This window comes from Nasonia vitripennis, chromosome 5 (genome assembly GCF_009193385.2).
Source record: "Nasonia vitripennis strain AsymCx chromosome 5, Nvit_psr_1.1, whole genome shotgun sequence".
Lineage (NCBI taxonomy): Eukaryota > Metazoa > Arthropoda > Insecta > Hymenoptera > Pteromalidae > Nasonia > Nasonia vitripennis.
Window position 1 is genome coordinate 18,062,456 of NC_045761.1, and position 27,309 is coordinate 18,089,764.

At 37.7% G+C, this 27,309-nt stretch overlaps 8 protein-coding genes across 16 annotated transcripts; 6 read left to right on the top strand and 2 right to left on the bottom strand.

Moving 5' to 3' along the window:
• Positions 1–5: 5 nt before the first annotated feature.
• Positions 6–2,175, top strand: LOC100120840 (phosphomevalonate kinase). Its single transcript, XM_001604390.6, has 4 exons — positions 6–374; positions 711–916; positions 1,340–1,489; positions 1,594–2,175. The coding sequence occupies exons 1-4, from the start codon at positions 238–240 to the stop codon at positions 1,713–1,715; spliced, it is 615 nt and encodes a 204-aa protein (XP_001604440.1). The 5' UTR covers positions 6–237; the 3' UTR covers positions 1,716–2,175.
• On the bottom strand, positions 1,971–2,860 carry LOC100116008. Its single transcript, XM_008204928.4, has 2 exons — positions 2,627–2,860; positions 1,971–2,552 (listed from the first exon to the last, which is right to left on the bottom strand). The coding sequence occupies exons 1-2, from the start codon at positions 2,675–2,677 to the stop codon at positions 2,037–2,039; spliced, it is 567 nt and encodes a 188-aa protein (XP_008203150.1). The 5' UTR covers positions 2,678–2,860; the 3' UTR covers positions 1,971–2,036.
• A 554-nt stretch (positions 2,861–3,414) lies between these two features.
• Positions 3,415–11,144, top strand: LOC103315534. Of its 6 annotated transcripts, none has more exons than XM_008204942.4 (9): positions 3,415–3,588; positions 4,302–4,548; positions 4,627–4,897; positions 4,965–5,230; positions 8,907–9,087; positions 9,187–9,426; positions 9,528–10,173; positions 10,253–10,525; positions 10,599–11,144. In XM_008204942.4, the coding sequence occupies exons 4-9, from the start codon at positions 5,179–5,181 to the stop codon at positions 10,794–10,796; spliced, it is 1,590 nt and encodes a 529-aa protein (XP_008203164.1). In that variant the 5' UTR covers positions 3,415–3,588; positions 4,302–4,548; positions 4,627–4,897; positions 4,965–5,178; the 3' UTR covers positions 10,797–11,144. The 6 variants fall into 6 exon arrangements, with proteins under 6 accessions (XP_008203164.1, XP_031788560.1, XP_031788562.1 ...); XM_031932700.2 differs by having other exon boundaries at positions 3,415–3,570; XM_031932702.2 differs by lacking the exon at positions 4,302–4,548.
• A 534-nt stretch (positions 11,145–11,678) lies between these two features.
• Positions 11,679–14,477, top strand: LOC100678999. Of its 2 annotated transcripts, XM_032600948.1 has the most exons (5): positions 11,680–11,879; positions 11,954–12,227; positions 12,305–12,764; positions 12,840–13,741; positions 13,816–14,477. In XM_032600948.1, exons 2-5 carry the CDS (start codon positions 12,026–12,028, stop codon positions 13,821–13,823), a joined length of 1,572 nt encoding a protein of 523 aa, XP_032456839.1. In that variant the 5' UTR covers positions 11,680–11,879; positions 11,954–12,025; the 3' UTR covers positions 13,824–14,477. The 2 variants fall into 2 exon arrangements, with proteins under 2 accessions (XP_008203174.1, XP_032456839.1); XM_008204952.2 differs by having other exon boundaries at positions 11,679–11,879; positions 12,840–14,477.
• A 1,168-nt stretch (positions 14,478–15,645) lies between these two features.
• LOC100120916 (cysteine dioxygenase type 1) lies at positions 15,646–20,539 on the top strand. Its single transcript, XM_001604460.6, has 5 exons — positions 15,646–16,089; positions 18,248–18,389; positions 18,634–18,748; positions 18,836–19,005; positions 19,085–20,539. Exons 1-5 carry the CDS (start codon positions 15,851–15,853, stop codon positions 19,118–19,120), a joined length of 702 nt encoding a protein of 233 aa, XP_001604510.2. The 5' UTR covers positions 15,646–15,850; the 3' UTR covers positions 19,121–20,539.
• Positions 20,057–23,543, bottom strand: LOC100120940 (CLIP domain-containing serine protease 14D). The gene is made up of 4 exons (XM_031932753.1): positions 22,942–23,543; positions 22,428–22,853; positions 21,911–22,097; positions 20,057–21,852 (listed from the first exon to the last, which is right to left on the bottom strand). The coding sequence occupies exons 1-4, from the start codon at positions 23,270–23,272 to the stop codon at positions 21,408–21,410; spliced, it is 1,389 nt and encodes a 462-aa protein (XP_031788613.1). The 5' UTR covers positions 23,273–23,543; the 3' UTR covers positions 20,057–21,407.
• Positions 23,544–23,830: 287 nt separating this feature from the next.
• On the top strand, positions 23,831–25,154 carry LOC103315548 (succinate dehydrogenase assembly factor 3, mitochondrial). The gene is made up of 2 exons (XM_008204986.3): positions 23,831–24,320; positions 24,566–25,154. Exons 1-2 carry the CDS (start codon positions 24,132–24,134, stop codon positions 24,746–24,748), a joined length of 372 nt encoding a protein of 123 aa, XP_008203208.1. The 5' UTR covers positions 23,831–24,131; the 3' UTR covers positions 24,749–25,154.
• Positions 24,952–26,855, top strand: LOC116417767 (nucleoside diphosphate-linked moiety X motif 19-like). Of its 3 annotated transcripts, none has more exons than XM_031932756.2 (5): positions 24,952–25,162; positions 25,557–25,887; positions 25,971–26,209; positions 26,294–26,446; positions 26,554–26,853. In XM_031932756.2, exons 1-5 carry the CDS (start codon positions 25,160–25,162, stop codon positions 26,728–26,730), a joined length of 903 nt encoding a protein of 300 aa, XP_031788616.1. In that variant the 5' UTR covers positions 24,952–25,159; the 3' UTR covers positions 26,731–26,853. The 3 variants fall into 3 exon arrangements, with proteins under 3 accessions (XP_031788616.1, XP_031788617.1, XP_031788614.1); XM_031932757.2 differs by lacking the exon at positions 24,952–25,162 and adding an exon at positions 25,185–25,483 and having other exon boundaries at positions 26,537–26,855; XM_031932754.2 differs by lacking the exon at positions 24,952–25,162 and adding an exon at positions 25,190–25,483.
• Positions 26,856–27,309: the final 454 nt, after the last annotated feature.

Sequence of the window (27,309 nt, forward strand, 5' to 3'; positions counted from 1 at the left end):
ATCTCAACTGACAATTATGTGATTTCTCGCGCGAGTGCAAAAGTTGACTTAACAATTAGAAAACATCGCATAGAGTATTTTCGGAAATACAATAAAGTATTTGAAAAGCGTGTGTTGAAAAGAATCTACTACGGGACGGCGATTGACGTGACAGATAGCATTCACGCGCTGCCAGCTGTCACACTCGTACACGCTTGTTATAAATGAGCAGTGTTCAAGTACAGTATAGTATTCAAGATGGCCGATGCGAGTATGACGGGCGAGGAAAGCCGGCCGAAAAATAGTGAATTTTCAAAGAATCCAGAAAAAATTCTTATATTTAGTGGGAAACGAAAATCTGGAAAGGATTTCATTACCGACGAGTTGTTTGCAAGGTACTCCATTATACTCGTGTATTAATAATTAACTGATAAACAGTGTGCATGTAGTTCAGATTCAAAGTCGTACTATACAGTTCTCTCTCTCTCTCTCTCTATATATATATATATGCATAGATTTACCGCTACTTGTGGCGTGTATAGTTTGTGTGAGTTTTATTAATTTATTATATGACATAAGAAATGCAGTAATTAATGTATACAGTAAACAATTATTTTACTGCTTATCACATTGCTTGACGTAGTCTAAATAGATAGTTAAAAAACCTAAATCAATTAATAGTCAAAATTTTAAATTTACAATCTATAACTATTAATTTTAATTTCAAACAGATTGGGCAAAGAAAAAAGTGTCATAATAAAATTGTCTGGACCAATTAAATCTCATTGGGCAAAAATTAAAAATCTGGATGCCAAGCAGCTGTTCGGAGATGGAGAATATAAAGAAGCCTATCGACGGGAGATGACAAAATGGGGTGAAGACACGAGAAACAAAGATTACGGATATTTTTGTAGAGCAGCTATACTTATGTACAATGGTAATTAATTACAATAGTTATGCTTTCAATATTAAATTAAAAGAAATAGTATATCATAACGAGAGTTTACTGTACTGTAACGAGTTTTGAAAATACAGTCTTTTATGTACCGCAAGAGCCGAAAATTCACATTAAAGTTGTGATTTTTAGGTAAGAGTGGTATAAAATAATGTAGGTATACAATACACGTGTCATAAGTCGTTATTTAGGACACGACGCTCGGGCGCTTATAATACTTACACGCCGTGCCGTAAAGTATGACTTATGCCGCTAGTATCGTAATGTACTAATACGATACTTGTGATCTATGTAACACTTCTGCACGGCGTAATTAGTATCTCACGCTGTGCAAAAAAGTGCTTATTTTAGGTCACATGTATCTTAGTGCACTATTATCCTGTTAAATAATTTTTTTCTTTTCAGCAAATGATAAACCGATATGGATCATAAGTGATGCTCGAAGAAAAACAGACTTAAAATGGTTCAAAGAACATTATGCAGATAAGTGTAAAACTATCAGAATATCAAGCAGTGAAGAAGTTAGGAAAAATCGGGGCTGGAAATTTTGCAGAGGTAAATGCGCAATGAATATAAAGTACAAATAATATTATTCAATATAGTACGTTCAAATATTTTAAAGTCGATTAACCACATAATAAATACAATCTTGATTTTAGGTATTGATGATTCTGAAACAGAATGTGATCTAGATGATGTGACCTATTGGGACTTGGAAATAAACAATAATGGAGAAGACATAGAGTTAATTCTTCATGAAATAATAGACATTTTAAACTAATACAAAGTTTTTGTTTATTTTGTCACTATTGTATGAATTCTACTTTAAATAAAAAATATCTCTAATACGTTTTATTTAAGGTGATGTTCAACGAGTTGAAAACATTGTAAGATATATTATTTTAAGAATATATTAATAAGGAATTATATGTATGTATTTATAGAAATGGTGATTGTAAAAATAAGTTAAATTCATTTCGATAAATGTTTATACTGTATATAATAATAAGGTATCAATGTTTAAAAAAAGTAAATATTCTGCTTTAATCTTTCATTTTTATTTTGTATGTAAAATATGCTTGCATTTTATCATAATACATCTTTAGGCTACGGTGATAGCTCTTCCGTATGTACCAAAAACATAATCGAAAAATTGAGTAATTTTTTCCGAACGGAAGAAACATAGTATCCAGGTTTTCAATTGATAAAAGCAGTTCGCAGATAACTGATTAAATATAAAATCCATTATAAAAAACATTGCGCAAACAAAAGCCGACATGCCTGAAGATAGACCCGAAGTTATGAATAGGATTCTTTCGCCCACGTAATTAGTGAACAAGAAACGCGTTACTTTGTGCAATACATCTATAAACAGCGATATACTCGCTTCCAGTGTATCCTTGTTTACTACTGTAGTAAATATCTTGACAACTTTGAGTAGCATTTCTAGCAGATCACCACGTATGTCCATCTGGTATAACTGCTTTCCTATATTTTTCAGGTATGATTGCATACCAGCTCGTGTAAATGCTTCTTTCTTGAAACCTGTCAATTTTTCCAGGTACACGAAGAATTCAAAGATGTAATAAGATACCGAAACTTCCCTGTTAACTATTACCTGAAATTTCGATCGGTAATTGCAATAATAATGTCTATAATGATTAAATAATGTGTATAATATTTCTAACATACCACTTCCTCGACTGTAACCTTATCATCGATTTTTGAGTAGTTCGGCGCCATTGTAATGAAAAATTCTATAGACGATGTAAAATCCAATCAAATTAATTGCAGATTTCAATGTGCTGTAGTTGTAAGCGAACGAATGTCACTGAGAAATGTACTACTTGTACTATGCACTCGTACCGAGAGCGAGTATCAAAATGGACACACCTTCCTTCTGCGCATATATACACACGAGAAGCATTTGCATATATACGTATATCTATATATACAGCGACGCGACCAGATATGCCTGTGTTGCACACGTTGTTTGCTGCAGAATTGTGGGAATCCCGCAATCTGGGCGAGTTTTCATGTGCAGCATTTGTGTATGCGGTTTATAAAAAATGAGATTAATCGATAGTAGATTATTTATCTATGGCAAGTTTGAAAAAATAAGCTTCAAATTTTTTTTACGCGCAATAAGAAGACTAAATTTGGCTAGCTTCACACCAAAATACACATAATGTCGTATTGAAATTAATTAAGGGCCCACGACACCGCAGTTATATAGATATTATACTAATCGTGTTAAATTGATGGCGGGGATGGCCAACTTATTCAATTTTATGACCTTGTGTTACCCTCGATAAAGTATACATATTATATGTATACCTATGTATGTATATACTATTTCCATGAATCATAACTAATTTTATGGCAGCTTCTGATTGTATGAGTCGCGCTGCATATAGATATATGAATGCAACTTCTTAATTCTGCTACACTGTACATATATATAGTTCTATATTGATGTGCTTCATGCATCATAGCGATTCGAGATTTTGCCGAGTTACAAGCTCTATATAGCTGTGTGTGCCGCTGTCATTTTTCTTTTAAGATGATTAGAGAAAGGAAATTTTACGATAACGCAAACGCAGACAAATAATTAACTAATACTTAAAACATTCAAGGTAAAAAATATTGAATAGGTATGTCTCTGAATTATTTGTATTTTTAATTTTTCACTATAGTCGTTTTATTCATTATATTCGTTATACACAATGAGATTCAAGTGTATAAAATACTCTGCAATAATTATATAATTATTAGGGAGCGGCCGTATCTAAAAGCGCGGTTCTTATAATAATGGATATATATAATAGCTGTCTAAATAAAAGTTACAATAAAAAATCCACAGCAGAGCAGCGTACTACTTATTAGTTCAAAGAATCATTTTATCATAGCTAGAAGTTAATCACCAGACTTTTAGTTTGTTTTTTTGGCATTATTGGAAATACGATAAATGTCCTGTGGCGGCGGCGGAAGCTTTTCAACCGGTCACGCCCGGTCCGCCTTATAAAAATGACTTATAATTTTGTTTAGTTATATATGCATAGTAGGTTATTTTATTATTGCAGATTATATACTTTTATAATTATAAAAAAATTATTCTCGTGTATATAATATTAATATTAACCTTTTCTTAATTATTTCATTTTAAAATTTATATCAAGATAATTTCCACTCTCGTAAAATATAAAATTATCGCGTATATGTGTTGTATCGCAGATTTTAATACTGATGCATTATACTTTTTAACATTCATATAGAATTTTCAAAACCGCGAGATTGCCGAGGCAGTATAATGTACGACTAGTATAATGAAAGAATATCTTCTTTTTAAACGTATTAGTTTTTCCAGCTTATAAATGGAGGGAACGCAAAAATCGTTGGAGTGTCCATTCACGTGGGGCATAGACGAGGATATGGCTCGCGAATTCGACGAGAGCCAAGAGATAGTTGTTGAAGTCGAAGAGCAGACTGTCCTGGCCCTCGTCAACTCCCTGTCGATTACTTATTTTCTCTTACGGGCCAATTACTAATTACCGAAGTTTTCGCTTTTTTGGCGATTTTTACACTATTTTAAAATTGCTCGCAACTTTTGATATGTACAGTCCAAATTTTCGTAGAATGACTCAGACGTATATCAATAAATATGATTAATGCTTTTTTATCTTGTCACACAGGAAGCTGCAGTTTACTTGAAGGAAGCTGGAAAAAATGGCAATGACATAGCTAATTTTGATTACGCCGACGTTATGATGAAATTGTCCAATGGGAATTTCGATTATTTAGGACACTTGCAGTGGATGTTTGAGAAATGTAAGAATGTCAATAAAAAAACAAACGATTCTTTTGCATATATCCATGCAGTTTTATAAAAAATCTGACCTGGATAATGCCTTAAAAAATGTATTGAAAGCCATCGAGCTCAATCCTGACAGCAAACAATTGAAGGTACGGCGAGACTCGTTTTTAATTCTCTAAGATTGTCTAATCATTATTTATTTCTCAAACGTTTCAGGATTTCAAAAACGTTACCTTCAACTGGAATGAGCATCTGAATATTTTCGGTTTGGTCTTGAAGGTTTGGTTGCCGTTGTACTCATCTTCTACACAACGACGAGAGTGTCCGGCTGACATGGAAAGCGTTTTGGAACGGTTGAAGGAGCTTTGTCAAAAGCAAAGAAACGATCCTTCGACGCCTCTTAAAAATACGCATATGTAATAACAAGTTGATGTTAATAAAATATAATCAAGGAAGGAACGCGGGAGCACCCGGTGGCAAGTGTAAGTATACTCTGTGCCGTTGTGAGCACCGCAACCCAATATACTTAGAAAAAATTGTTATGCGCCTGTTATCTATAGTTCATCTAACCATTAATGGAAGTACCATCCGGATGATAACACCTAAACTGGGGTTGTGAGCTCCAAAATATTCACTTTTTAATTATTTTAAAGAAATTTAAATTTTTTGTAATGCTAAAAAAAGTAGTATTTTGGAGCTCACAACCCCAGTTTAGGCGTTATCATCCGGATGCTACTTCCATTGATGATTAGATGAACTATACATAACAGGCGCATACAAATTTTTTAACTGTCTTGACTTTTTAAAAATCTAGATGGATATCCATGTGGATATCCATATGGAATATCCACATGGAATCCACATGAATCCATATAGATTATCCATATGGAAAATCCACCTGGAATATATATATATATATTTTTTTTTTTTTCAACAGGGAATGTATTCCACGCCCGACCAAAAAACCCATCTTTTGTCTCTGATAAGCGGGGTGAAAGTAAAATTAGCGGGGCAAAAGTCAATTTTTTCCAAAAATTTTCAAAAAATGAAACCCCTACGTATTCCTCTATCTAACAGAATGTGAAGTTGTTATTTGATCCCGCTTTTCAGGACCAAAATGTCGCTTTTTAGTCGAGAGTGGAATAAAATACTATTTTTTTAATTTTCACCCACCCAATTCTCTTTTATTTCCAAGTCAGCCACTCCAAAATATCGCTAATAGGTTGAGAGATCAAGCGTAGGTTCACAAGTGTGTGTTCAGGTCGCGAATTGAATCTCCAGATCATCGTTTTTCAGTCCGCCTCACGTTCTTATTAAAGCTGCACCGGACGGCCGTTAGAATTATTCAAGCACTATAGCGTGGATTGCTAAGTATAGTGACATAGACCCGACGTGCGAATGTTAGATACCCATTATATCCACGTTGCTGCTGCTGGTGTAACAAGTGGCGGCGGTTTCGAAGAAAGCTACGATATTTTTAGCCCTGACTAGCACAGATGTGATTGATTTTCTGCAATTTTGTTATGTTAATAGTCCCGTGTGTTTTTAAAAAGTGTGATAAATTACCATAACATAAGAATGCAGAAAAATCAATCACATCTAGACTAAAAATGACATAGGAATAGATTAACACCTTGAAGTAATAATTCGAGTGTTTCGCCATAAGTCTGTTCTCTAACCGTCGCGCCACTCCCAAACTTTCGGGCAACATTCTGTCACAGATTCTGGCAACCCAACCGAACATTTGCCAGAATTATGGGTAATATAGCCTTAATTTACTACCAGGTTTACTTTGCATAAGATGATTTGGATTAGTTTTAGAAAATTCAGATTAGATGAAGGAGAATCATTAAACAAAGCGGGTTTTCATCTTGTAGCTATATAGTGAGATTGATTCTTCTTTGAGTAATAAGAAATGATTGTTATGAGTGTTGATTTTTAACACTCGACATTTATAAAACTGATTTTACTACATTCATTAGCAGATATTGATAAAAATACGGAAAAACTTTTGACAATTTCTTTAAGAATTTCATAACTATTATTAGACGTGAAATTATAATTATACTACTAAGATACAGATTGGTGAGGATGGACACAAAACTTATAGTTGCCAAAATTTTAGGAAATCTAAGTGCTCTTCGCGCTTTTCTTATCATGTCATCAATTATATCTTTCTAGAAAAAAATTTAATTCGGCCGCCTGTTGAGCACTAACGTTTGAAGCGTTTGTATAAGGTCATAATATGTAATAAAATTCGCATTTTTGATTTACGTCTCTAAATTTTTGTACTAGGCGAGCAATCGTCAATTAAATGCTTCATAACAAAGCCCATCACTTTTTCAAGAGAGGAGAATATTCTTAACATAGAATATAATAAAAAAAGTAAATTATTTACTTGATAATCAAAATTCGCGCGTTCCTCAAACTAACAAACCATACCGCTGATAATTACGTCCTGGTTGGTTGAAAATGGACGATCTGACTTTATTATATAAAATTTATTGATTATAAAAAAGTAATTAAATGTTTTTTGAAGTGAAAAAAATAAAAGTTTTATTATGACGATAAACTGTTCACATCGCATTATCTTTTATTGCAACAATGTATATAAAGATTCATTACACGATTGTGTAGAGTTGATCGGTTTAGTAAAATAATCGAAAATGTGTGTAGGGAAATCTTGTGCAATTAATGTTTGTGTACAATTTTTATGTGTGCAAAATACACTTATAGACTTATTTTTGTGCGTAGTGTGTATCGGACTTTTTTGTGCATAGTTTATGCAGTGTCTAGAGAAAATATAGTGACATCGGATATTACTAAATACGTCAAGTATTAAATTATTGTGTTAACAGTTTTGAGATAAAAAATTACCAAGGAGAAAGATTTTTTATAAAATATAGAACACGTATATATGATGCGAATAATCAATTTTGTAATTTTTGATACGTTATTTCATGCTAAATAAAGTTAATAGAAGAGCTCTATATTCGACATAACAGTTTGAGATTTTGCCGAGTTACAATAGCCAAGGTACACACTACCTTTCGTGCTGCTCTTTCCTGAAGAATTAAGAGAAAATAAATTACGTTTACTAAAGCGCAAGAAATATTAATTGGTACACCCGAAGTGGTAAAGGTAACATAATTTTGATTAGCTTTTATTAGCTTATCTTTTTTATATTCAAAATTATTACAGTTCAATTTTAGGGTTCAATATTTGCACTTGTATACAATATTAGCTGCTAGTATATGGCAACCACAGAAGGTCAAAAAGTCCACTTTGACCTTGGAGTCATAATTTCGTAATACTTGCACGATTCCTGCGTTTTTTTTTGACCTAAAAAGCGGGCTTGAAGTGTTAGAGATGTATAATATTACAGTACAACGAGAAAAATATGCTTTAATAAAATTATATTATGCATGTGTATGTATATTCTATGTTATTATATCGTAGTGGTTCCCTAGTGGAAAAAAATGTAATAAATTCTAATTTAAATTGTAATAAAACGTAAAAAAATGTAAGAAAATGTAAGAAACTGTACCTTTTTGTTGAATTTCGGATATTTTTTCTCATACGTTTTTGCACACTTTCTTACGCCTAATATTTTTCTAATCGATATATTTTTTTAATTATTAATTTTATAATAAAATGTAACAATGCATAATAAATTGTAAGAAAACGTAAAAGGATGTAAGCAGAAGTAAGAAAATAAAAAAGTCGACAATTTTTTACATTTTGTTATAATTTTTTCGTATTGTTACATTTGTCGTTTTAAAGAAGAGACTCCATGAAACCCTGGATCAATGGATTTGTAATAAATTGTAATAAAATGTAGCAAACTGTAATAAAACGTAAAAAAGGTCCAAAATCCAACAAAAACGTACAAAATGGTACGATTTGTTACATTTTCTTACATTTTATTACACTTTATTACATTTTTTATTTCCACTAGGGTTATTCTAATATAATATTTCAAAGCATACCTTTATTCCATCTGATGAACGGAAAGATGATCGCAATTTTTTACGTTACTATATAACGCATAGATTCCTATACACAGAGGGATATGCGCGATTTGCCACCCAAAAGGTGCCTCGTGTATAGATGATTCCGAAAACAAACAATACTCTAGTTTTTTTTTGTCACTACCAGCAAATGCAGCCAACAAGTGTATACTTTGCGCATCTTTGCTACAGACAGCAATATCCGACCTGCAGTATAGGGTAAAAAACAATCGAAGCTCGATCGGATTGAGAGAACAAAGGTTTGGTTACAGCTTGATTATCCTCAAGACGCGGGAGTTTCTTAGGTTATACCTAGCTGCAATTTGCGAGTACGTTCACATGACATTTTTTAAAATAGAGCTTATTGCCAAAGCAGTAGTAGACCAAAGAATACGGTTAGGTTCTTCTTATTAGTCGTTATTTTCTAGCCTGCAAATGGGGGAAACGCATAAATCGTTGGAGTGTCCATTCACGTGGGGCATAGACGAGGATTTGGCTCGCGAATTCGACGAGAGCCAAGAGATAGTTGTTGAAGTCGAAGAGCAGCCTGTCCTGGCCCTCGTCAACTCCCTGTCGATTACTTATTTTCTCGCTGTTCAGAAGAGTCATAGGGATGCCCTGAACAAATTGCACGAGTCACAAGAGATTTTTAAGCAGCTTGACAAGAGGTAAAGAATTTTAGTCTTCCGCGTACGTTGTGTGAATGGTAAAGATTATAATGTAATAGAAGTTTGCGCATCAGGTATATTTCTCGTTAAAACGTTTACAGAACATTAGAAAATGACGCAACATCGCACGAAGTTCTAGAGCACATAACGCAGGCCACGGCGTACCACGTTCACACTCTGCTGGACATGACCTCCGAGGCGAAGAAGGCGATGAGCGAACTAAAGGATTCGAAAGCTCTTCGCAGCAAGCCTGAGCTGGGCAGCATCTACGGCTGCAGGAGCATCGCCTGGTCGTGTTTCCACGAAGCCGGCTGCCAGCGAGTCGTGCCACTGGCCGAAGCGGCCGTTTCCAGCAGCCCCACCTGTTCGCTGTGGCACCACATTCTGGGCAAGAGCTTGAGACACGTCAGACGCAACGTCGACGGGCTTCACAAGCCATCGCCGAGAGAAAAGTCGTGTCTTCTCAGGAGCTACGAGCTGTCGCCGATTCCGTTTTACGGTATTCACGTTGCGCAGATGTACAGGGAGAGCGAGGAGAGGGAGAAATGCAGGAAAATCTATTCGGACATCTACGAGTCCCGTCCGACCAGCGTTGGCATCAATCTCCGTTTGGGCAAGGCTTTTACGACGTTCAACGATTTTGTCAAGGCGGAAGAATGCCTCAATCGAGCGGGAGAAAAAAACCAGCAGAATCCGATGTATCTTCATTACAAAGGATGCCTCTACAGGAAAGAAAAAAAATTGAAGGTAATTGTTTTCATTGCGCATTAATACGCGCGTATCAATGTGTATAATGTTAGGTTTAACCGCTGACAACGTCACACAGGAAGCTGCAGTTTACTTGAAGGAAGCTGGAAAAAATGGCAATCACAGAGCTGACTTTGATTATGCAGAAGTTATGATGAGGCTTTCCAGAGGGAGTTTCGATTATTTAGGACACTTGCAGCGAATGTTTGAGAAATGCGAGAACGTCAATTTCAAGCAGACGATTCTTCTGCACATATCCATGCAGTCTTATTACAAGAAAACCGACCTGGACAGCGCCCTAAAGAATTTATTGAAAGCTATCGAGCTCAATCCTGACAGCAAACAATTGATGGTTTGACAATTTTTTTTTCTTTACTTCACTCATATGATTAATCGTTGTTTAATTATGTCTCGTTATGTTTCAGAATTTCAGAAACATCAGCGTCGACTGGAACGAGTATCTGAATATTTTCGATCTGGTCTCTGACGTTTTGCTGCCATTGTACTTAAAACGGCGTCAAGAACTGTCAGCCGATATGAAAGATGTTGTAAAATCGTTGAAACATCATTGTGAAAAACAAAGAAACGAACTCTCCGCGTCTTTTCAAGGGATGACATTATAAACGCCGCGGTTTCGCGATTTAACTTAATGTGAATTATTTTCATTGGCTTATTTTTCTATTTTGTGTACCTAAAAGGTTTATAAAGCTATTGTTAACAATTTGTGTGCTACTGATATTTTGACCATTGCTATCAGTATTCTTATCATGCATCAGTGATTTCACGATTGCCTATGTTAAGGAGCTCCACTTTTATGTAGTAGTTGCAGATAATATACTATATACCAAAATGAATACATTGCTACATTCATGCATACGTTATAATTTGGTTTTTTGTTTAATTATGTTAATCGAAATTGTTTGAAAATCGAATCGATAATTGAGCAATAAAGTTATTCTAAATGGACATTATTTTCAGTATTTATTACATTTATTTTACATGTTTCTTATTTTATTTCTCAATTAAGACATGACTTAAAATCAGTATTGCGCGCGAGAATCATGTTAACGTTCTTATTCGACGCTTGGTTATCACAATATAATACACATTTTTATACGAAACTACCTGCATACGAATATTTATATATATAAATAAATAATTTACTATCTTCTACTTCTAAAGAATAAATAAAGATGTAATAAAACATTCGCTGCGGTAGCGCTTACTCTCTGCATAGACTTTCGCTGGCGGAGTTGTAATGAGCTATAAGTATCACCTATACATATAAGCAAACGTAAGAAAAACCGTAAATGAGAATTAGCTGTTGTAATCGATTTTACAAATAAAACTGTAAGTGTCACGCTGTAACGGTATCTTCTTCGATTCTTCTGCAAGTACGGGATATACGATGAGATCAATCTATATAATATAAATTACAAAAGAGCTTACAAACATCAAGGTAAGTAAATCGACTATCGTCACGTCGATTTTTCTTTTCTTTTGTTATACCCCAAATACCTGTTCGAAACCTCAACCTATAAATTTCAGTTTTTAAAATCAGTCGGCCGCGATATAACCTCAGCTGTTACAAAAATTCACACGTGCAAATTCTTAGTAGTATTAAATAAATCCTCGTAAATGCAATAATTACTCGAGCATAAATCTATCCATACAAGTTTGAAAATGATCGCAACCAAATCTATCGCGTACGTACACATCCTTAAAAGTAATTAAAAAATGCAAATTTTATTGAATCAAACACTCGATTCCAATCCCGTAGAAATGAGTGCAAGCAATGATTTTCGAATAATAACACAAATCGCAATCAAGAAGATAGAGCGAATCAAACGAAATGGGTTCTTCGACAAAAAACCAAAAAGTCCGCAGCGACAATCGGCGTATGACCGGAAACGTCAACATTTACATCTGCTCCGAATCTGTTGAAAAAAACGCCGAGGAAAATGTGGCCCAAACTACTGCGACGTCCGCAAGCTCGACCAGCTTGATCTCTGAGAAATCGAGGCAAAAAGTTGGACCCATTGAAGAGCACTCGGGTAAATAAATTTTATCCACATTTTCATCGACGACAATTCTCTTTAACAATAAATATTCTCTTACCTTTGTGTCATAGCTTCTCCAAATCGAGTGCGAAAAAAATTAGCAGACAAGCCAGTCGAGAAGCAACATAAGGATTTTGTCAAGAAAGATGCTGCGAAGGATTCAGACAGTGTCGGCGATCACGAAAAATTGATCTCAACGACGGAATACAACAAATACGCGTCATACGAATCCAAGCCTAACCCAATTACCGGAGAAAATGTTCTGAAAAATTTGAACGAACCGCGTCAACTCAAGATCAACAGCAACGACACGAGGTACGATCGGTCCAAGCTGGTATCCTGTCGGTGTCCGCGATTCGACGAAAGTGATCTGTGGCTGCAAAAAGCTCTGAAAAGGCTTAATCGAGATTCGAACGGCATAGCGCCAAGTTACAGTGTCAAAAAAGCTGACTCCCCTGAGGAACGATCCGCAGATGCACCAAAGAATCCGGGTAAATCGGAAAGGATGGACAAGATGTGTACATGCGATAGGTAAGTGGATTTGTTGAAAAATATTTGATGATTTTGCTTCGTACGTTTCATACTGCCCCGTTTAAAATATTTCAGGATTGAAAAGCACGACAGTAAGGGTATAGGAGCTTGCGATCAACTTTGCACTTGCTGCTGTATCGACGTTCATAAAAAAGAGAATATCTGCATTGGCTCGAAGAGCAAGAAAATCAATAAGAAACAAGCTAGCGAATTCGAAAAGGAGACGTCCAAGTCTAGCCATGACAAAAAAGAATCCTCGCTTGGGAAAAAGGATGAGAAGATTGTGAAAAATAAGGCGGAGCTTAAGTTTACCAATTCGAAAGCTAAGAAAAGCAACAGCTCAGAAAAAGTTAAAAGCATCGAGAAAGTGATGAAGGAAGAAAAAAGTAACGATTCGAAGAAAAGCTCGAAAGAACGTTTGCAGCCGATCGAAAAAGAAACGACTGAAAAATCCAAAAAGGATTTGAAAAACGTTCAGAACTCCGAAAAGAAGACTAAACTGTCGATTAAAGGGAAGACAAATGGAGAAAAACCCAGTACTGCAGAAAAGCCTCAAGAAGTCAAATTACAATCAAAAGAAAAAAAGAAAATTAAAGAGGAGAAAAAAAGCACGAAAACGAAGGCTAAGCCAGCTATAAAAGAGAACTCCGAAAATAAGTCATCAGAGCCTCCTAAAAGTGACAAGGTGGAGGTGCGCGACTCGGGCAAAACTAAGAAGAAGAAAGAAAAAAAGACGAAAGCAGCCTTTACCGATTCAAATAAAAAATCTACTCATCGCAAATCCATCAACGATCGAAAAGAAGATTCGTTTTTCTCGAAATTAATTAACATGATGAAAAGAGGCAAGAAAGTAAGTGACGGAGACGTAAAAAAGCAGGGCTGTAGTCCAGATTGTACAGGCTTGACGAAAGCGACAGAAACTTGGACCAAAAATAAGAGCAAGCGCGAAAAGAGTGGACCAAAACTCAAACCGTCAGGTACGATCGTAAGCAATGGATCACATAATATCCCCGAAAAATTTCATGATTTTAAGTCGGCCCCTGATGCGCAGGTAAATGACACCGTAGATTTGAATTCACCCGCGAAAACCGAAGATGCCGATGAAAAGTCTGTGCCACAGCTTGATCTTCTCGATCGTTCGAAAGCCGAAGATGAAAATGAAGAGTTCCGTTATTACGACAATCGCGTGGCTCGCTGTCCAGAAATTACGAAAATAGAGGCGGAAGATAACGGCGAGCCTCACTATGGTCTGCAGAGAAATTGCTTGTGCTACGATTGTCTAAGGAAATCTGAGGCTGCATGCGATCAATTTACTTTTCCGAATTCATATCTGCACGAAGCTTACTCGGAAAACAGCTTCGACTCTTGCTGTGGATGTAAGTTGCAGACACCTGTGACGAACTTCAAAGAGGATCGTAGAAGACGTTTCGATGAATTACTGCAGGATTACCCCCTCGTTGGAAGTGTACATTGTTGCTGGTGCTCGTGCCGAGATATCGCATGACTGTAATTATTTATAGTCGGTGTGTAATAATTATTTTGAATTTATCATTTTTTGTGAACGTAATCCGCGCGAGAAATACAATGTGTTAAGAAGCGCCAAAAGTTTTTATATATATCGTGTCTTATATGCGTATAAAGTAGTTTATTCATCGCGGACTGCCTGTGTGCGCATTTCAAAAATATAGTAATAATAAATCCATTTCTACTTAATGGATAGGCTGTGTATTTTGTAATCTTCACTTTAGTCATAATAACTCGAAAGAAATCTTGGGAAATGCAGTAATTAACGATGACACGCGTATGTTCGGAAATCCAGTTGAAACCTGATGATATTTCAATTTCACTGCGCACACATAATAAACAACAAATCTTATAAAAAACTATATCGAATTTTTACGACGAAAGAAAAAACAGCTGAAACAGCTGAGCGATAAGAAACCGCGGCTAACTTGCATTTCATCTTCATTTACTCAACGATCCACTACTTTCACTCGCTCCGATAAGAATAAATAAAGCCAAATATGCGAGACTATTAAGTTTAACCCACAGGCACTGTGCAGTATGCCCCGATGATTTCCAGGTATAAAACGCCGCCCACAACAACCCCGCACCGGAGCGATTCGAATCGGCTTTACGACCTTCCGGAACCATAAAAGCTCGTAAACCTATGCAGCGACAGCCGTTTCACTATACTGCAGTACCTGCGCGCATCCTCGGAAAGGGAAAGTTGTACCGCGTCGCGTAAACGGAGCGTCTAAGCCGGGGAATAAGGAGCTCGGCAGTATATGTAACTTTTAAGTGCGAATAATATAAGCGTAGGTTGTTTTTCGTCTTATCTCTCGTACGTATAGACACACGTATTCGATACACATAGTCGCGGCGATAAAGTATAATATCCTTCCATACATCGAATACTTTACAGAAGTTTGTGTCTTTGTCATGTAAATATAACGTATCGAGTAGCGCGCCACGCGCGCACTTAATGGATACGATAATTCGAACGGCCTGAATTACGAAATACATGATCGCACTTCGAAAGCATATATATCAAATTTTCAGGTACCTATTATATACAATATACCTAATAGGAACGCTTGCTCGTCGCAACGCGCCGGAATCGAAATGAAAATTATATCGCAATGTCTATATCTGTCTCTCTATTGAAGCAGGTGTTCCCGAGCGCCCGGGTATACATAGTACAGAAGAATCGACGAATGAGAAATCGGCAGAGCCAAATAATCGTACCTACACACAACGCGCGGCGGAGGGGAAAACTGCTCCAGCTCTCCCCGCGGTACACAATATACTATAGCTGTGCACGTATACAAGAGCGAGAGAGAGAGAGAGAGAGAGAGAGAGAGAGAGAGAGAGTAGGGAGTATCTCAGAGGTCGTAAGCAAGATCTCTCAAGTCGTCAGGCCTCTATACCAGCCCGACGGAACTTGCCCGGCTCAGTTGGTCCTCCGCAATCGCGCAGCCGAGAAGCCGATTTTTTTGTTCTTGTTGTCGTTCGTCGTTCCTCCTATCCCAACTTACCGCAGTATAATAGTACACACACATCGCTTGAGATTCTTACACATCGTCATGGACGTGTACAGTGAGATGGACTCGAGGCTGGAGCAGCAGAAGAGCCGCCTGATGTTGACTGGCGAGCAGACGACGTCGTCGAGTTTGAAATCGATCGGTTTGAAGGAGCTGATCGAGAAGCTACACGAAGCCTTCGCGACGAACAACGTCGACATCGACTACGTGCAGGACCTCATGGCTGCCTACAGAAGCAACCCACAGGACTGGAAGAAGTTCGCCAAGTTCGACCGATACAGGTGAGAGACGATCGATCGTCTTGCCGATCTTTCGCGTCGCTGTACCGATTTCCTTAGAGCTTATGGCGCGTAAACTCGATTCTCCGGCGTGAGACGGAAAAAATATGCCGCATTGTTTTGGCGTCTCTCTTTCGAGAGACTGAGGTAACGGGCGCGTTTATATCACCTGTTACATGCGGCTTAACGGTCACCGCTCTCTCGCTCGTCGAGCCCTAACCAAGCGCAATTAGCATTTTTTTCAGCGCCGTATCGCGCTCGCTTCGTTATATATTACACTTATACATGCCGTCATCGCTTCGTCCGACGAAAAATCTAGATGACGCTCGAGTTCGTCGAAATTATAGCCGAGGCTGCGCAGAGCTGCAGCGGTTGGGATTTTCCCCTTATCTCCGCAGGCCGAGAGATTTTTACCGAAAATTGTCGATGACGAAACACGACGCTGCTGACGATCGAGCGAGTCTCGATCTATTCGTTATTACACTTATACACACGTTCCAGCAAGTTCAGCCAAGGGTTATCTCGGCATTATTAATTATTTCAAACTACGCTGCGACTGCTGCGTTTTCCATTCAAGCTACGCGACTGCGCGTATGTGGTGCGTGTGAGACTTTGAAGTTTCGATAGTTTAATTATTATGACTTTGTCGTGGAAATTTTGGAAACGAAACGTTTTACGTATGTGTGTTGCATGTTCCGATAAAAGCCAGTACACACACATATAAGGCAATGTGTTTTCCCTGTAATCTCGCGACCAAAATAATAAGTCCCGGCGAGAGAAACGTCATAGATATAATGTCCATGAAAAATTCCGTTGCAAACAACGAAATTTAAACAAGCGATCGACTCCCTCCCCTCTCTGTGTATACGTAGAAAGTCAACGAAAATCTGATCGAAGAGATCGTTATACGGTGATAATGTGAAAGTACAGCGATAACGTCTCAATGCACCTCTACTGATAAATTTTGCAAGATAGGCGCACACGTGTAATCGGTGATTCCGAGGAAAACACCTGCGGGGATGCATGTTATTCGTATGACACGATGTCTGTAAACAGATCTGTTCGATAACTGTCACAATGTACTTTTTTGAGGAATAATTTTTTGAAATTTTCTTTGAATTCGCAAAGCAAACCGCGACAATAATTATCTGACGTAATAGCGACTTACGATTGCAATTACAATACAATTCGATAAGAGCATCGCACACACTCTCCGGACTGTCAAAATCGATTGTCTAAAAATGGATAAATTCAAGCTGATTAACATCGAAAAAATTTGCTTATATACACAGTAAAAGCGTTACATACGCGAGTACTAACGAAACGATATCTCGTATAATCGCTGTAAGCAACGTGCAGAGTCTACGACTGGTCAGATAAAATATTAATATCAAGCATATTAGGCGCAAAACGAAGAGATTTCTCCACGTCTTTGAAGAGACTATCTCTTTCAAAGTGTTATGATAAAGTCGCTCGTCTCGGGGCCGCACAAACACACGCGCGTATAATAACTTCAAACTTTTCTCCTCACCGCTCGGAAAAATTCCAATAACAATCGCCCAGAAGCAAAATCGACCGACTCGAATTATTTTTCCTTTCGCAACCCCAACGCATACGTGTGTAGACTCGATAAGCCGCCGCCGGCGATAATGCTCTTGATTCGTGCGTTGGCTATGTGTATATGTGGACAAAAAAAAAAAAAAAAAAAAAAAAAAAGATCGACGGCAGCACGGGTAGCTTTTGTGATAATATCTTTACGTGTGTGCCGTTTCGCGGCAAAGTCTGCGGCGTTAATTATAAAATGCCCTATTGTGCGAGAAGCGACGAGAGATAAGATTTTGGCGCTTTTATCTCAATCTCTCGTAAAACTGCAGAAATAATCGCCTCGTTCTTTTGCAATCGTGTACTTTCTTTTCGGATTTTGAGAGATATGCCAGTGATTTCAGAGATAACAGTTTTCATCGACTATTTTTAACAATCGGTACGCGGATCAATGCCGATTTGCGCATAAAGCCTGCCCTACATAGACTAGACACGCGGCTAATTATACATCTATTCGCCAAAACGAGCGAAAGGCTACTATGCAGCTGCGCAATTACAGTCGAGCCCGCAGAGGCTGGCATTATATTAACGAGTTTTTCCGGCTTCTACTCCGTTTCAGGTACACGCGGAACCTGGTGGACGAGGGCAACGGCAAGTTCAACCTCATGGTGCTCTGCTGGGGCGAGGGTCACGGCTCGGCCATACACGACCACGCCGACGCTCACTGCGTCATGAAGATACTCCAGGGCGAGCTTTGCGAGGTGAGTATTATTGCACTTGTGGCTGTGATAAAAATTTCCAAAGTATATTACAATATAACGTGCAGCGATGATAAAAAGCCGGTGAACTTCCGCACGCAATATCAGCTGGTAATTGATATTGTGTGGAAAAGAAAAAAGAATAACTGAGCGAGTTTTACAACTTTGCTTTCTCTTTATCTATTATATACACAAAATGCGGATCGCGATCTCGGCTATAAATAACTTTTCTCTGTTTACACGCCAGACGAAATACAAGTGGCCGAGGAAGTACACCGACGAACAAGGCAATCAATGCCAGGAGGAATTGGAGGAAATCGAGAGGTGCATTTACGCGACCAATGACGTCACCTACATAAATGGTAACGCGAGAGCTATAGCGATTAAAGCCTTGTTTTGTCGCTTTGGGAATTTTTGTTTAATCGTTGTTCGCTCTTTTGTTCTTCAAGATTCGATAGGGCTGCATCGAGTGGAAAATTTAAGCACTGTTAATCCGGCAGTTTCGTTGCATCTGTATTCGCCCCCCTTTGACGCCTGCTCCGTGTTCAACAAGCAGACGGGTCAGAAGTCTCTGTGCAAAGTCACCTTCTGGTCGAAATACGGAGAGCGCCGTAACAGGGTAAGACAGTTGTTCTTATTTTAGCCTTTTGTTTTATGATACAGTGTGTGTTTATCAAAATTTGTATGTTTTCACACAGGAAATCCAAGATGCCAGGACTCCGGAGGACAATTAGAAAGGTGTCGATGTCTATTTGCTGCATTTCACGATGGCCACGAATAAACGCGATACGATCTATGATAGAAAAAAGCTGCGAGTAAAAAAAGCTCGCATTGACATGATAACGACGCACAGAAACTGTGAATATACATATACTTGAAAATTTTAATATGTACATATAAGATCTTTCAATTTTACTTATATTACAATTTATTATAAAACGCAATTAACGAAAAGGTCCTACTGCGACGGATTGACTTTTGTATAACTTTTTTAATGAGCAGACTCGAAGAGTGAAATTCTTTCGTTATATTTTAACTCGACATGATTCAAATGGTTATAACATGTTATATTTAATGTATTATAGTTGGAAAATACTGATATTATAGATAAGCAATAACTCAAATAAAAGTTTATTTTTTAATCTTATAATATAATAATTCCTCGTCGATGCGTGTACATCCCAAAAATTCATCGGCTAAAAAGAAGGTGTGTACCGCACACGTAAGCCCGATAAAGGTACATTCGCATTTCGCGCTCGCACGTGTTTTCGTATACGTGTATACGAGTTCGCTGCGTCACCGATGCAAACAAGAAAAGAAGAATGTAAGTCGCTTGTTATTTCGAGGAGTCGATTGTTATATACTCATAACGAGTGTCTTATCGAATCTTCCCAGAGAAAACATTGGAACGTCAAGTGTGTTGAGAGACGATCGGTATACGAGGCAAACAAAATTAATTCGCCCTTATCATCGACTGATGTGTGTGTGTGTGTGTGTGTGTGTGTGTGTGTGTGTAATTATCGCATTTCACATTCGAGCCTGATGCGCGGATCAACAGCCTTTTTAGTGTTTACCTATGGATTTCTTTTACTGTCTTATTTGTTACTTACACGTGCGATGCAGATTTTGGTACTTCAATAGTTGAGAAATCAATGAGCGGAATCGTTGGATTCGTCTGTCTATATACATCATTATTATTATTATATCACCGCATAAATATACATAATATACGCACTTTTTCCTTCGATATACATCATATAATTTCATACGTATGATTGATGTCGTACGCGGGGTCTAAAATACTTTGACTCGAATCGCATCAGGGTAGTTAACATCTCTGTAAATTACCAAGAAAATACTATTATCTAAATATATCGCGTATAACAAGTGGAAAACATTGTCAAGAGGAAAACAGTGTTTCAAATGACGTGTATCATATAGGTATGCAATAATCGATTAACTTTCAATTAAGTTACCAAATCAAGATTATCAAAATTTTACAAAATTATTTTTAGATTTCTTTACTTTATCACCTATACGTACGATCGTTTGAAATACTTTACAATAACAACTAAAATACTTAATTACTTTCTAGCTACTCTTAAGTGTAGATATCTCGTCAGCGTCAGTCTTGCATTATTTTACTCTATTTTAAAAAACGATAAGCTATATAAATAATCGAACGTCGTGTATAAATATATAAGATCAAGAGTATAAAAGATATAGGTATCCAAATAGTTTCACGCATCTACCTATAAAAATCGAAAATTTCCCTTTTGTACGCGTACAAATCAACATGTCAATTTCAAGACTACACACTGATACACGTCCAATTAATCGTAGTGACTATATATATATATACAAATGATTCTTCCTTATTATTTAATTCAATCGGATTCGCTAAATCAAGCAAACATGCGCACTGCTTCGTTATATAGCGACTTTTCGTTCAAACATAATTTTATCTACGCATAGAACATCGTGATTATCACGTTTTACTATTTTTAGAAGAGCTTTTCGCCCGCAACTATACGACTGAACATACAGACGCGGTATTTTGCCTATCTAAAAAAAAAAACGTAGTTCGATTCTTATCGGGAAATCGATTTATAGCACACCGAATGCGTCATTTCGATTAAAACAAATTCGTTTAAAAGGCGACGACGAAATTTAGCAAAAGATTCGTTTGCTAACTCTTGAATCTAAATGTCGCAGAGAGGCGACTGGATCGAAACGAATGATACGCATAAAACGAGAGTTGTTAATTTTTGGCGAAATAGAAACACGACTTTTCGGCCGATCCGAATCGAATTCTGCACTCGAGATCGTTAAGCGGCTAAGATAGTACAACAGCAGCTGCCGGATAATGAAATTGAACGAACGTGGTACCTTTACATTATTCAACCATTATCTACATTTTTGCCGCTCAACCGCAACAGTGTACGAAAAGTGTCAAACGTCTCTTATCCGTATCATTGCGTTACGATACATCGCTCTGTTTGTATACACCTATATACGAATTCAAGCCCTCAGATTATCGAGAATCCAGTCGACGTAGTGCGCTACGTTGGTGTAAACGCCGGGCGATCCTTCGACAGCGCAGTTCTTCTTTCCAAAGCTGACGATCCCGTGCTGGACGATTCTGGGCTCGCCTCTGTAGATGGCAGCGTTCTGGAGGGGACCACCGCTGTCCCCGCTGCACGAGTCCTTGCCCTCGAGACTACCGGCGCAGATCTGTCCATCTCCGAGCCTGACGAACGGATTGTCCCGGTAGGCGTTTCGACACTCCGAGGCTGGTACGATCGGCAGCTTGACCTTTAGCAGGACGTCGCTGTTGGACGCGCCGGTTTCCGTAGATCCCCAACCGGTCACCACGCCGAAGGAGCCTGGATTGCGAGAATCGGCGTCGATCGGCAGGCAGATCGGTCGGACCGAGGCTGGACGGAAGTTCATCGTACCGTTTATCCTGGAAATTTGAATTATATAAAATTCGAATAACGAAGTGTATTATGCACATTACATACCTAACGATGGCGATGTCATTTTGGAGTGTTCTGTTGTGTGCGTACTCCGGATGTGGATGGACAGACTCGATGCCGAAGTCTTGGTGCTTCTCCGCGCAGATGTAAGCCGCTCCGTTATCGTAGATTTCGCAATCCCTTTTCTCGGCGAGATTGTGCTCACCGACCCTCACACCGGCGAGCTTCAAGTCTGCGGCGACAATAACAACAAACGAGATGTGAATTATGTGTTATACTCATGGGTATATCTTATCCTTTACGAGTGCGATTACGTTAATTGGTGTTTTTTTTTTTTATTGTCTTGCCAAAAAAACGTTCTTCTGGTGATAGAAGGTAAAAGAGAGCTCGCGATAAGCCTGAGATTTGATATACTCAGAGACGCAATTTGCAGGCACAAAATTAATCAGTCTTTTTCTCTTCTCAAGGTACTACACGCGATAAAAGGAGCGCACGTAGTTGAATAAATAACAAATATATCACGACACTTTTTCATAAATGTATCCAACATATTACGACTTACCCTCCGGCAGATTGGTGACGCAGTGAGCGGCCGTCAACACGTATTTCTTGTTGATGATCGTAGCACCGCATCGGAAATCGGGCTTGCCGTCCGATGTCTGTTCGCCGGAATCAAAGGCCAGAAGAGCCATCCAGGGAAACTCGAAGAGTTTGCTCTCGCTCCCGCCGTAAATCCTCAACTCGGGCGCGATGTGTCCGCAGAGCTTGTGGTCCAGGAGGTCAAGATTCGGGTGAGGAGCTCCTGCGACGGCTGCAGGTGCAGATGACGTTGTGCTGGTCGTCTCCCAGATCGATGTTGTGAACCTAATTTTCGGTAATTTCCCTATCCGGTTGGGCCGCCGCCGGCTGGGCCGCTGGCTGGGCCGCTGGCTGGGCCGCGGCGTATTGACGCTGGCTTGCAGTTCGCAACAGATTTTCGGAAGGTTACCTGGAGATCGAACGATCATATCGTTTATACACCGTAAGTATTGTAAATAATAATAAACACAGTAAATATGTGTATAGCCGAGATATACCATCGTAACCGCAGTGCGTGTTCATGATGTCATCGTAGACTTTGAGAGGAGGCCGGGTCCTTAGAACCTGTAGTACAGGTCGGCACTTCTTCAGGCTGATGCACTGGCCCCGAGTTCCGAGTCGCGACAAGCAGGCTTCGGACGACTTCGCCAACGTCATGGCGAGGATCACTGCGATAATTAGGAGCCGCATCTTTCTATAGCGTCGGCTGCACCGGATTCGTAGAGAAGCTATATGTATAAGAGCGCGCGACCGCTTCGAGGAAAATTCGGCGACGACTGCGTAGTGGATCGGTGGCAAAATCGAGGCAGCCCTCCCTATTCGCACCATCGGAGCCTGGAGAGGGAGGTATAGAGGACAGCACAGGTAGAAGTGCGTATTAGCCCGTTTGCGGGCACGTAGCGCGCGGTCTATATAGTAAACACGCGCGAAGGGAGGGGCGTTAAGTCGTATGCGAATGGGCCGGCTATATATGCAGGGCTCGATCGTAAACCGATGTATACACTAATATACTAATAGTGGTTGTTGTTGGTTCTTACCGTAGAATAGTAGTATATGGCTCTCGTACAGCTGCTGACGTCGATGCAGGTACACTGTAAAAAATGATTTTTTTAAATCACTAAAATATGTAGTAAAATCCACACGAGGTTCCAAACCCTTCGTATAGCGGGACACGAATGGGACGCGATGACTGAAGAGTTATATAAGTATAGCTGATATTTTGATACGCAGGTTACACTCGCAGGATATGCTTATAGGTATAAACTTAGTACACCATGTAATCGTCATTAATATATTACATGCTCTTTGTTTGTATTTTTAGTTTATACTAATTCGAGAAAATTAACGGTCAGAATAATTATTCTCAGATTTTTCGTTCAGCAGATAATAATTTTGTAAGTAATTCTGTTGAGAAAAACGGGTTCTTTCTTCTAAAAATATAAGTAGGTACAACACATGCAGCGCTAAAACTATGCGCGCTTGATATTTCGCCCCACTCTCGCGTCTGTCTAGCAGACGAAAAAGCGATCATCAGCTGATGGCCGTCGACATGCGGGATTTCTCACGCTGCCTATAGCTTGTTTTTTAAGTAAGACTCAGCCGGAAGAAATTCCCTGAAACAATTGTCGAAGTGAAGACAGAGATAGGTTGAAGTACTTAGTGAAAGACTGTGAGTAAAAGACGAGTCATGGCAGCACCTCCTGCGCCCTGGACTCACTTGCAAAGGGTTAGAAGATTGTACAAAATGGTTTTGAGGTTACACCGTGGTCTACCCCCTGAAATTCGTGAATTAGGCGACGTTTACGTCAAGGACGAGTTCAGGAGGCACAAAAAATGCAATCCTACCGAGGCCGATATTTTTCTCAATGAGTGGGCGGTGAGGATCATTACTCTTTTATTCTTTGCACCAGCTATAGAATTTCTCGTCATTTCCCTACAACTTTCTATCATCATTTTTCAAAAAACTTGAATTATACAAGTGTTGCTTGAAATGTCACTATGTTCTACTCGTTTATTTTAACTGTAAAGATCATAAGAAAACATTTTGTTGCAATACTGTGAAACCCAAGGTTGCTTTCTGTGAAAAATATCTTATGATTTGTGTACATTTTTTTTAAACAGGACTACGCTATAAATTTGGCGGAGCAGCTTGGTTTGCGAGGTCCAAAAACTGGGAAACCCTTGGGAAAGCCACTGCCGATGGAGGATATAAACAAACTAAGGGACGAGCAAGTTCATCAACTGTACGAATTGATGGTAGCTGCAACAGGCAAGACAGAAGAACCGCCTGAAAACAAAACTTGACATTCGTTTTCAATCTTCTAGAAGTGATTAAAGTAAAGTTCTGATACATTAAGATTATTTATTTTATTGTTGTATGTACTTAAACACTTTCATATGAAACCAAATAAATTATATTGTGCTGCCATCTGGTGCTTTTGTCGCATTTGAATGACACTGCATTCAGTAAGCCAACATGTGACATGGAAGTATAGCATGGTATGTTTATAATTAGAGAGATTGTATATGTTCTTAATCTAATCAACATACAATGTTTACTTGAATTTAAAGTCTATCAAGGTTGGTTGCATAACATTTGATTGGATGTTACTCCATTAGTTTTAATTTTGTACAATAAATTGCAAATGTTCAAATGTATTTATTGAATACGTCCTACAAATTATTGAAATAAAATTTCAAGCGAGATCTACAAAAATGGTTTTTAATCAATTACTATATCTAACTAAATCATTGATACTAAATATTAGATAATGAATTAGATAATGATACAGGAGCTTTATTATTATGAGATTTATTTGTTGTTAGTCAAACATATTGTTGTTATAAAAAGTAGCCTAGATTTTAAAATACTTGTATACTATCATCATCATAGATAATTATATAACATAACCTGTTATTGTACACACTAGTTAGAAAACATTTTTAAATAAGAATAAAATAAAAGCAGAAATGAAAGCCTGGAGAGAATCAGCTAGTGTCATTATAGCTGCTAGAAATGGCTTAAAATATAATCAAAAAGCAAGTACTCAAAATATTTAATACACATTTGATAGTTTGGTGGTGGTAATTGATGTCAATGATTTGATTGCAGTATGATTATGATTTGCTTTTTCTCAAACGTCACGAAAAAGCAAATTTTGCTGGTGCGTATGTATTTCCTGGTGGTGTGATTGAATCAGCTGATGCTGATATAAAATGGAAAAGGCTTTACAAAAATTATGGTTACGATGACAACAGCTTCAAGACTTTGATACCAAATTCCAAAAACAGACCAAAGATATTTCACAGTAATGACAATGAACTGATACGAGAGATTTCATTGCGAATAAGTGCCATACGAGAAACTTTTGAAGAATGTGGAATTTTGCTTTGTAACAACTGCTCTAAATCTGCATCTAGTTCTGAAATAACTAGTTTCTATGGTATAACTATTAAATCAGATACACCTAATTTATTAACAAAACATTTTTTGGTAGTAATATAATACATTTGTATTGTAATTTAGTTGCAAATGATGAATTGACTTCTTGGCAAAAAAAAGTTCATTCGGATCCAAATGAGTTTTATAACATGTGTGAAAAATTAGAATGCTATCCAAATTTATGGGCTCTGCATGAATGGGCAAACTGGTTGACACCAACATTTTTTCCAGCATCGAGTCGTTTTGATGCTGCTTTCTTTTTTACATGTTTATCAGAAATTCCCATCTCAAAACATGATGACGGAGAAATAAATGAAATAGTAGTAAGTAGTGCTGCGTATAATTACACTTGAGCAATCTTCAAAAAGTAAATTACAGTGATGAATGAACAATTTATTTCTGAACAGTGGGCTACACCAGGAGATGCAACAAAACTGAAGAGATCTTTGCCACCTCCTCAGCTGTATGAACTGTCAACAATAGCAAAATATAAAAGCGTTGATAACTTAATGCAGTTTGCTATAGAAAGGGGGAAAAAAGGAGCTGAATTATATTTGCCAGTAAAATTGCTTTATCGTTTTATAACTCAACTTTTATAGACAAACTTTCTGTAAAAAAAAGTTTCTGAATTGATAAATATCAAACGTTAGTTCATTTTTATTCATAGGTAAGAGTAAATTTGAGCGATGGAGCTGTGCACTTACTTCCAGGAGATTCAATGTATCCCGAAAAAGTAGAATTATACAAGTTCCAAATTTTGGATAAGTCACCATTGACCATCGAAGAATTCCGAAGTCAGTCACCACAAGTCCATAACAGAACCGAGTTCACTTCCAAACTGTGAACCTATAACCAATGCGATTATTTTTATTGACAATTATATTACAATGTAGCATTCAGTATACAACGTGACAAATATTTTTTGTACTATCTTTACAAAGACTGATTAAAACAAAAAAATTATGGATATTAGTTGTTTCATATTAAATTATCTTTAAAAAAATGTAAAAAGGGCACCTCTCCATGTGTAGTACTTCATTGAATTGCAAATTGAGAAAAATCATAATATTCATCAAAATCGAAAATTGTTGCAAAAATAACACTTGACTGCAGTTGACGCTTATAATTTAAGAAAAGATAGTGGTCGATATTGTAATAGTGACCAGAATATCAGGCAAAATTACATTATAATTATGATTTTTAAATATTATATGAATATGATAGTACTGATAAATAAAATATTTTGTATGATATTGATGGCAAGCGTGAAAAAATTAGTTCTTTGCGAGTAATTTTTCAATCTTCAAATACTTACTCTCTTGAAAAAAAAAACATTTAATTTTGTTTTGGAAGCATGCATTCCTCAATGTTTGAATTAAATCATTAATTACGATTAACTAACAAACAATCAAATATAATTAAA